The following is an 11,150-nucleotide window of genomic DNA, read 5'->3' as shown; positions in this document are numbered from 1 at the left end:
AGAATATTCCTCCAAAAGGGGACTTTGGTCCTGATCCCAGTCTCTCTTCATCGGGGTAGTAGAAGACCGAGGTTGATCCTCCATAGTCAGAGCAACAACAACATGAATAACCTGATTAATTCCAAGGGCAACTGACGTAGCATCGACAGTAGAGGATTCAACGGGGAGGTTAGAAAGTGGGAAAACATCCCGAGTCTCGGGACTAGAGTTGACACCATGAGCAGTGGAAATGACATAGATCTTCTACAAAGAGTCCATTTTATTTGCAAGCACAAACACACATGTTAGAAAAATGACTACGTCTTCACCAAAGATCTCATTTCTCTCAAGGTGATTAGCCGCACTCACAATAGCATGAGTATCAATAGATTTCTTCTTTATAGCCAAGTCCTCGGTATAAATACTACAAATCCATCTTCATAATAAATTCTTCAATAGTAAGGGAATCTAGTTGGACGCTATATGTATGAGTCTCAAGACAGAAATAAGGCCAAACACAGTATTTTAAAACATACCCTTATAAGAGAAAGAAGACTCAATAAGGCTGGAGCAAAAGGTAAATTTAGCCCTCTTAGTGTGGGGCCTCACCAACACAAAAATCACCAGGAAATCTACCTAGTTCTCCGAGAATGGGTTGAACAAGGGAATATATTAATGGAGCTCAATAAGACTCTAATATCAGATATAATTCTGGGAATCATGTACAAATCAGAATATATTGAAGAGCATTCGGTAGGACGGTTTTCAAGACCTATACTCGGTCTAAGATTTGAACATCTTGATATAAGCCTAAGAACCCGACTGAACCTGAAAGGGGGCAAACCTTCAGGTACTTCAACACCTTCACCTCAAATTTAGATAGGGGCAACCACACATTTTTCCTGGTGAACAAACACTCATAAAACGTGATTGAACATCCTTCAAAGTTGTTGCATATCCTTTTTCTGGATTTACTGAAAGGATTGACTGACTACAATGTTGGTCGCACTTACGGTCGCTTGAGTACTTAAAATAGAAGGGGTCTCCATTATCTCTGCATCCACCTAATTGTATTTGTTAGCATCGATCAGATCCACTAAGATAACCTCTTTCAGGGATAGTTCATCGACTAGAAAGGTCTCGAAGGGTTTAAGCCATCAAACTTCATCTGGTCGGCCCTACGCTCTAACTGGTCCTTATTATCGGCATCGCTAGGATATCAATTATAGGCTTTTAGTAGAATTGAATGTAGTCTTTAGCATATTTGTTTTTTTCATAATAGGAGCTTGTATTTATGGAGACAACAAAGTAGGAAAAGTCAAAGTTCTTACATCTTAGGATAAAGTGGGCATGGAAGCGAGTGCGTCGCCACCTTTTGCATTGCCACTAGAGAAGAAGACATCGAAGGAGTAACTGTTGGAAAAAGCTATTCCATCCAAAGAGCCTTTAGAGAGTCTCTCCGAGTCAGAATCATCGATTTTATGTATGACCTCGTGAGCTGATTGGTTAATGATTATGTGAGAAGAGTTTCGAACAGAAGATACTTCCACCCTAACTATATGGGAATCATCACACCCAGAACTGCTAGGAAAACCTATGGCGATATCGCTCATATTGCCTAAAATAAAGGAAATACTAAATATACGGGAAAGCTTAAGGTAAGAAGGGTACCTGATAAAAGCAAAAATTGATAGTAAAGGCAAAGGTTAAGTGGGAAAATGGAAGCTTTGTTCTAGGGATAAAAATCATTTTGGGAAATACTCTTGGAGAAGAAGGAATTGCATTCGCAAATAGATAATGACTCTTAAGTGTGTGTGTGTGTGTGTGTGTGTGTGTGTGTGTGTGTGTGTGTGTGTGTGTGTGTGTGAAGAAAACTAACGGACCAAGTCAGTTGGAGTGAGAAGTTGCAAAATTGAAGGATGGATTTCTCCCAGAGAACTTAAAAAAACTCAAGTGCACTCGAGTATACTACGAGGAAGCAACATACCCTAAGTTGATTGCCTCGGGCCCCACATAGAGAAAAATCGGCAAAATGTTTCAATGATGGGAAATCATTTAATGTGTATGTTCCCCACTACTTTTGCAACTAATTCAAAACTTTTCCACTTCTCTCCAAGAGCGAACATCATTACCAGAGGCCGACCAAAAATTCAAAGACTTCCTTAGGGAATCTTCGCCCAACAAGCCTTGGAGGAAATTGTTTTGAGCTGGCTAAAAGCCCAAAGCCAAGGCCCAACCTAATGCAAGTCCAATCCAAACAACCCAACGTATAAAAGCCAGCACACGTGATGATCAAGGTACACTTTTCTGATACCCATTTTTAAACTAAAATTCATCTTTAATTATGAACGGACTTGGGCATTGGAGTGATAACCTTGCAGGTCCACGTCGCGCCACCACATCGAAGATCAGCATCACCAATTTAGGATCCCTCACCATCAATACACACGAATTCTGATTCCACGAAGGAATAACTACTTTGATACTTTCTCTCTAATTGCTAAACTGACTAATATCAAAATTGTGTTTGCATTGTCTTCTCTTAATACCTGGACGTTACATCAATTAGATGTAAGTAATGTATTTTGGCATGGTGAGCTTCAAGACGAAGTATACATGATTGTTGATCCTAGTGTTACTAATACTAAATCCAACAAAGTATGTAAACTTGTTAAATCACTATATAAGCTTAAACATGCTAGTAGAAGATGGCATTAGAGACTCACAACATTCCTTATACAATTCAGATACAAACAAATTAATATCGATAATTCATTGTTTGTCATAAACTCATCATCCTAATTTACAATTCTATTAGTTTATGTAGAAAATGTGATAATCATTGACAATAATCTTGATGAGTTCAAATCAGTTAAAACAACTACGTATAATTCTTTCAAAAACAAAAACCTAAGTCAGTTGAAGTATTCTCTTGATATTGAAGTGACACATTTAAAGGAAGACATATTCTTATTCAAAGAAAATATTACTCAAAAATTTAATTTACCTATTTAAGAATATGTCACGATCCCAAGAAAAATGATGACTAAAAGGTTTTTTACTTAATTATAATTTTAATTTTCCTATTTTAACTAACTTACCCGTTTAAAGAATGTATCATGATTCCTAAAAAAAGAGTTATGACTACTAAGTTTTTGGCATAATTATAATTTTAACTTCCTTATTTTAACTAACTCATGAAATTAGTCCAAAATAAAAGATAAAAACCGTAAATAGCTCAAAATATATCTAAAAAAACCAAAAACTATATTAAGATGAAGCCTAGAAATAGTTATAGGAAGTACATTGTTCAGATAATTTAGGGACCTATAAATCTTGAATATTCTATCTCTTTCTATATTGAAATCATAGCACGAGAGTCCTTCTCATCCAATCTAATTGCAGGATACGCGATGTTTACATTCCAACAGTAGTGGTCTCAACACACCAACATTTTCAACATACGTGTAACCATACTATTGCTCACTAGTGAAGAGGGCTACCATCCTGTTTCAACCCCAATTCGGTTACAAAGTTTGAGAATTCTAAAATTATTACACGATTTATAGACTTCTTTGTCATGCACAACTAATACCAAAGGGTAAACTATGATACACGAACTCTTTGAACAGGCCATCTTAATTTTAATTTTTATCTGATTACATTTTAATTATTATAAATATTTTAAGAGGTTTTATTTAATCTTGAATTAATTGTGAAAAATTTCAAATTCTACGCAGTAATCTGTCTTGTATATCCTAAAAACAGTTTTATACGATTCTAACATTGACATGAAAAAATCAATAAAATTTTTAAAAAATAAATAAGTTAAACATAATTATAAATATGAGTATAGGTGTCCGAGAAAGACACGGACACACATATTTTCAAAATTGTTTGTGCTAACATAGTTAAATAAAAAATATGTATATGAAGTGTGAATTTTTCTCAAATATACTACCTTTTTTCGATTTAAATACTAAACTACCATTTATTTTTTCATAAATACCAAAATACCATCTTTTCAAACAAAAAATAGTAATATTATAAAGACGGACCCACCTGTTTTATATTTTTATATGTTTATTATATTTTATTTTTCTGTAGATTTTCCTACAAAAATATTTCCTGCGAAATTACCTACAAACTTATCGATGAATATTATTAAAACTGTATTTAGAGAAATTATATTTTTGTGAAATGCGCATGTAATTCTGTAAAAATATATTTTTGCAGGTAAAGACCACTAGAAATTCCACAAGTAAAATCCGCAAGAAAATATACATTTATTAAAAAAATATATAAAAAAATAGGTCCGCTAAGCATTGGACGGACCTTCCCTTAAAAAAAAATTCTTGAAAACATCGTAGGTTAGGAAAAACGTGAGGAAAATATGGTTTTTTAGGAAATAATTTTTAAAAAGATGTAGGAAAATATGGTATATTAGGAAATAATTTGTAAAAAGATGGTAATTTGGAGAAAAACTCTATGAAGTGTAGCTAGAGCAAGTACTTATATTACTAAATTTGGAAAAAGTATCTTTAAATTGGTTAATGAACAGAATTTTCTAAAGCTACACGTCTTTCCTTTATGTTACTATATGGTGAAAAAAAATAAAGTTGAAAGATTTGTAAGATCTCTTTTTGTTGTTACTTTTCCCCTTCAACTTGTCCTCTCAATGATGGCTTTTATTGGTCTATGTCTTTAAAACAACCTATAACCCCAAAAACAAAATCCTAAAACTCTCATTCCTCCTAAGTAGACAGTCTTCATACGCATTCTCATAGCAATAGTTGACTTAGTCACTCACAAAAATAACTTGTATAAATTCAGCCCAATATCGAGAATCAACAAAGCACAAAACAATAAAAATGAGTTTCTATGTACAACATAACATTCTATTCCTTAAAGGCTTCATCACCTTGTTCCTAAGTTGTATTATTACCACAAGGTTTAACTTTTGTCTTTCCAATTCCAACGTCCCTTTTTCATTACAAACACTTTCACTTGAACTTCAAGGACATATGAGTTTTGATGAAACTACTCTTAACAAAGCATCAACAGATTTTGGTAACAGGTACCAATATCATCCGGCTGCTGTTCTGCATCCGAATTCGGTTTCAGATATTGCAACCACAATAAAGCATGTATTTCATATGGGGCTTAGCTCTCACCTCACTGTTGCAGCGAGAGGACATGGACATTCACTTCAAGGACAATCACAAACTCATGGAGGAGTTGTGATCAAAATGGAATCACTCAAAGAAAGTGAAATGCAGGTGCATGTTGGGAACTTTCCTCCATATGTGGATGTCTCAGGTGGTGAGTTGTGGATAAATATATTGCATGAGACTCTGAGATATGGGCTGGCACCGAGATCATGGACAGATTATTTGCATCTAACTGTTGGTGGAACTCTCTCCAATGCTGGTGTTAGTGGACAAGCGTTTAAACATGGTCCTCAGATTAGTAATGTTCAGCAGCTTCAGATTGTTACAGGTTTGTATCTAACTGTTCTGATTTAAGAAAATGTTTTTTTTTTAAATTATTTTTCTTAGGTGAATTCTTATCTTTTGTTGGTTGAATGAATGGATGAATGCAGGGACAGGGGAGGTAGTAAACTGTTCTGAGGAGAAAAACCAAGAACTCTTTCACAGTGTTCTTGGAGGGCTTGGCCAATTCGGCATTATAACTCAAGCGAGAATTCTGCTTGAGGAAGCACCTTCCATGGTAATTGATTAATGACTAATTGATACAAATTACAATAAGCAAACTCTTTTAATTTTGCTTTATGTTTTATAACTAACATTTGTATTGTTTTATTTGCAACAGGTAAAATGGATTAGAGTGCTATATACAGATTTCGAAGCATTCACTAGAGACCAAGAGAGATTAATATCTGAAGAAAATGCATTTGATTACATTGAAGGATTTGTTATAATAAATAGAACCGGTCTGCTAAATAACTGGAGATCATCTTTCAACCCACAAGATCCAATTCAAGCCAGTCATTTCAACTCAGATGGAAAAACTCTCTTCTGCCTAGAATTAGCTAAATACATCAACTTTCAATCAATGGATATAGTAAATCAGGTGGGTCACCGACAACTCAATCTAAACATCTGATACATTTGATCGTACATGATAAATGGGGACAATCCTCACCTTACAATTTAGTTTTGTGAGATTGAGTTAAACTTAACCATAATTATAACACGACTGATTCAAAACCCGTTAGATCACCTGCTATTAGCTTTCTGTATGGGGCACATAATCCTAATTTTACAAAACCATTTACTATATATGGGCTTTGCTTAAAAAAAACTTTTTCTCACCCGTTCTGATTCTTTTTTCAAATGCAGGAAGTGGAGAGACATTTGTCGGATTTAAACTACATCCAATCAACGCTTTTTGTAACAGAAGTCACATATGTAGAATTCTTAGACAGAGTCCATGTATCTGAGATGAAATTGCGTTCAAAAGGGTTGTGGGATGTTCCACATCCATGGCTCAATCTTTTTATACCAAAAAGCAAAATACACAGTTTTGCACAAGCTGTCTTTGGGAATATCCTAACACAAACAAGCAATGGCCCTGTCCTTATCTACCCAGTAAACAAATCAAAGTAGGTATCTTTTAGCCTTCAATACTTGGAAAAATAATTAGTTTTACTTAATTAAATGATTATATTTGTTGTTTGCAGGTGGGACAATAGAAGTTCAGTTGTTATTCCAGATGAAGATATTTTCTACTTGGTGGCATTTCTTACATCTGCAGTACCATCTTCAAATGGAAGTGATGGATTAGAACACATACTAAGTCAGAATAAAAGAATTTTAGAGTACTGTGAAAGAGAAAATCTTGGAGTAAAGCAATATTTGCCACACTACAATACACAAGAGGAGTGGAGGGCCCATTTTGGTACTCAATGGGAGACTTTTAGGGAAAGAAAATTAGTTTATGACCCTTTTGCAATACTTGCTCCTGGCCAAAGAATATTTCAAAAAACAATAACTACATCGTCACTTTAGATAGGTTCCAAATTCTATTATTTGTTATCATTATTGATGTGAAAAAATGAAAATTTCTCTTATGGCACATGTGACATATGAAAAATGCTATATGTTTGTTTATAGAGGTTTGGATATAAACCACACAAATTGGAAAGAAGCAGAACCATTGATGGTGTACAGGAAAATGAATGAAAAGGAGATTTATAAAATTATGAGTTGTTAGATTTGTTTGTCTGACAAGTAAACTAGGAATTATGTCTATGTGTCATTGTTGAATTGGATATTGATGTGAAAGTTTTATTACAAAGCAGCATATACCTTGATGAATCGGTTAACAAAAGGAGAAAAACTTGCATAGTTATGCACATAAATCATTAATGTTAGGAATAAGCAATAAGAAAATAGGAATTTTTAAATTTATTTAAAATTTAACTTCTTTTTTAATTAGATTCATGAGGTGGTTGTGATTGAGTAGAAGAGAAAAAAAATATTTTTATTTTTTAATTAATAAAAATTTGTGATTAGTTATTTATAAAACCATTTGTTATGTTTGTGTTTATTCAAGTATTTTTCCAACAAAAGAGAGCAAATATTTCAGGCATTAGTTCTTAGTTTAGTGTAAAAACGGCTTATAAATATATATATGTGAATGTCGTCAACACTTCCCTATTTTATCATCTCTCGGCAGTCAAATTCAAGAAGAAGAATTATTTAAATAAAGATGTTATATATGCTAGAAAATAGTTTTTTTTTTAATATTACTCATAAATGATATAAAAATGGATATGAGTTATATAACAAGTGGATTCAAACATAAAGCGACTCAAACCTATTGATATGACTATGAGTTTGAACCGAGAATATGATTTTGGAGAGGAGACTGCTTCTTGCATCATAGAAAATTGATATTTGCGTCACTTAAGTTAGAGGACCTTGTTGAGAAATATTTTAGATAGGGGTGTTCGCGGGCCGGTTGGTTCGGTTTTGAGAGAATCCGATATCCGAACCGATTAAAATTATATGGATTGGTTTGGATTAGATTTGCAAATTTTCGAGATAAAGCCCAAACCGAACCAAACCGAGAAATAACGGGTTGGTTTTGGTTGAATTGATCGGGTAGATAAAAAATACAAATATATTTTAAAAAATAACTTATTTACGAAAATTAATTTTTCATGATAATATAAAAATATACAATATTAATAGTGTTTAATCGTAAATATTAGATTAGTAATTTTTCTCTAATAGATTTAAAAATATCGAACAAGAAAAATATTTAACATAAAAGTTTTTGAATCTATAATTAGTCACTTGAGTTAGTATCATAATGAATGTGTTTCATAGCTCTATGCTCATTTACCACAATATTCTAATTAACAATTTTCTAATAACAAATTAAAATATAATAACTTGTCCACATACGGCATTTCACTTTTTTTCTTGAATGCTTGGTAGTAATTTTTATGATAATTAATTATGGTTGGTTTGGGTTGGGTTTGCAGATAGAAAATTGAAAATCCGATATCCGAACTGATTGTCATTGGATTTCATTGGTTTGGTTCGGTTCTTGCCCGAACTAAAAAAATATCCAAACCAAACACTATGGGTTGGTTTGGATTCCGGTTTGGTTCGGATTTACCCGGACCAATGAACACCCCTAATTTTAGATAGAGATGAACATAAAAAATTGTTTTATACATAATTAATTATAAATTTTTAATTAATTAAAAAATAAATTAAGAGTTTTTTCTTTTCTTCATAATTTTAATTATCACTAGAATTCAATTAAAACAAAATTAAATTAAAATAAATTAAAAAATTATCCTTTTCTTATTGATTGTTCCTAAAAATATAGATTTAAGTCATTTCCATATAAAATTTCTCTGCTGTTAAGATAGCAAAATGTATTAAGATAAGATGTTGTTTATCTTTCTAAATGATATGTTGTAAGAATTAAGATAAATGTTGTTTATCTTTTTAAATGATATGTGGTAAAAGCACCCAAATTTCTATCACGCTTTATTCAGTAGCTTTCTTTCTTCCGCATTCATTCATCTCAATTATAATATTTTTTTATTAAGAATTATTTTTTATTTAATTATAAAAAAATTGTCTTTTTTAGCGACAGAGACAAGATCTCTATATGTTAATAGGACTGAGTATTGTACTATAAATGAGTTTTATTCAATAATATATTATTTTATATTTTTAATTATTTAATCAAAGTAACTACATTTTTTTAAAATATCTAGACCACTCATCTTAAATTTTAAAATAAATTTCATTAATTTTACATTATATTTCAATAAATCATTCATATTAAAATGTATGAAAAAGAAAACAACATATATTAAAAATAAATTAAAATATACAATAAATAAAAACAAATTAAAAATATATTAAATAACACACTACATGACAAAATAAATTATAATAAAATATATTAAAATAATTTTTATTTGTGTTTATTCTCATGCCCAAAACGTTCTAATATATGTTCAATCAAGTCTTGATGAAGGTGTCATCAACTTCCTTGTCAAGAACATGATGTCTTCTATGTCGGAACTTTTAAAAATCATTATTAGAATCATTTAATGGTGCAGACGGGTCATTGCCTAGATGCTCATAAGAAAAATCAAAATTGCCACCATATTTGACATGTTCGTCTTCAACAACTATGTTGTGCAATATGATGCACACATCCATTATACGTGTAAGAATTGGATCGAGTTCTATTGGGTTGAAGAGTAGCTTCTGGTTCGACAGGATTTATGCATGCGTCGAAGTATGTTCACATGCTGGTGTCGAAGACCTACATATTGTAGTAGAAGTGTAAGTGTGTTCTAGTATGTGGGTATCGAAATGTCAAGGTTGTTAGTATTTTGAATTGGGCACGTTTGTTAATTTCAAAGGTTTAAGTTAGCTTGTACCCTAAGTTAGCTTGTAATGGGTATTTGTGAAAAAAGCCCATTAGTTTAGTATGATAGGTTTACTATAAATAGCATACTAGTTTTTCATCATTGTATATTGCAAATCCTAATTTAGAGTGAGAGGGTTATTTGTTATTTTTGTAAAACTTGTAATCTTGAGTGAAAGAGAAAGTGAAGAATAACAGTTATAACCAATTCTTTGTGTTCTTATTGCTCCCCTACTTTTTCTTACCCTTGTGTGTTTTTCCCGAAAGAAACCTATTATACTTTGTGATTCTGGCATCATTTTCACAACAAATTGGTGCCATGAGCGTGAATAAGATGCCTTCAATAAAGTATGAGATTGAAAATTTCACCGGAGTGAACGATTTTGGTCTATGGCGCTTGAAGATGAAAGCCTTACTGGTCCAGCAGGATTGTTTGGAAGCGTTGAAGGGAACGCCAACTATGGAGGTTGCAGTAATGGAAAAAGAAAAGACGACCAAGATAGAGAAAATCCACAACACAATCTTGTTGAGCCTTGGTGATAAGGTTCTTTGATAGGTATTAAAGGAGACGATGACATCAGAGTCGTGGGTGAAACTTGAAAGTTTGTACATGACTAACTCACTGGTAAATCGACTCTACCTGAAGCAAGATTTATATTCATTCAAGATGATTGAAGACAAAGTGTTGGTTGAGCAGTTGGATATATTCAATAAGCTAATTCTTGATCTTGAAAAATATTGATTTGAAGATCGATGATGAAGATTAAACGTTGTTGTTATTGTGCACTTTTCCTAGAACACGTGCTCACTTCAAAGAAACTCTCTTGTATGGAAGAGAGTCCCTGACCTTTGAAGAAGTTCAATTAGACTTGTATTCTAAGGACTTAAACGAACAAAAGGAGCATAATCCTTCGACGGTTGGTGAAACTTTGACCGTTAAGGGAAAATTCTTGCGAAAGGATGTTAAGTTCGACAAGAAGAAAGGTAAAAGTCAGCAGAAGTCTTACAATGGCGAAACATCTGGTATTCGATGCTATCATAGTAAGAAGGAGTGTCACACAAGAAAGGTGTGTCTTGAACGCTTGAAAGATCATGAAGGTAAAGATAACGACAATGCAACCATTGTTCAAGTTGATTTTGACTCATCTGATGTTCTTGTGGTTTCAAGCAGTGGCTCTAGTAGGAGTGGATTATGGATTCTTGTTGCATTTGACACATGACTCCAAACAAAGACTTGTTCG

The 11,150-nt window shown here is 32.7% G+C and overlaps 1 protein-coding gene across 1 annotated transcript; it reads left to right on the top strand.

The window, feature by feature from the left end:
* The first annotated feature begins 4,743 nt into the window (after positions 1-4,743).
* LOC131606619 (cytokinin dehydrogenase 1-like) lies at positions 4,744-7,307 on the top strand. The gene is made up of 5 exons (XM_058878812.1): positions 4,744-5,478; positions 5,582-5,709; positions 5,812-6,072; positions 6,342-6,604; positions 6,683-7,307. Exons 1-5 carry the CDS (start codon positions 4,851-4,853, stop codon positions 7,008-7,010), a joined length of 1,608 nt encoding a protein of 535 aa, XP_058734795.1. The 5' UTR covers positions 4,744-4,850; the 3' UTR covers positions 7,011-7,307.
* The last annotated feature ends 3,843 nt before the right edge of the window (positions 7,308-11,150 follow it).

Source organism: Vicia villosa, linkage group LG5 (assembly GCF_029867415.1).
Source record: "Vicia villosa cultivar HV-30 ecotype Madison, WI linkage group LG5, Vvil1.0, whole genome shotgun sequence".
Taxonomy (NCBI): domain Eukaryota; kingdom Viridiplantae; phylum Streptophyta; class Magnoliopsida; order Fabales; family Fabaceae; genus Vicia; species Vicia villosa.
This window is presented reverse-complemented; position numbering and strand designations above follow the sequence as displayed.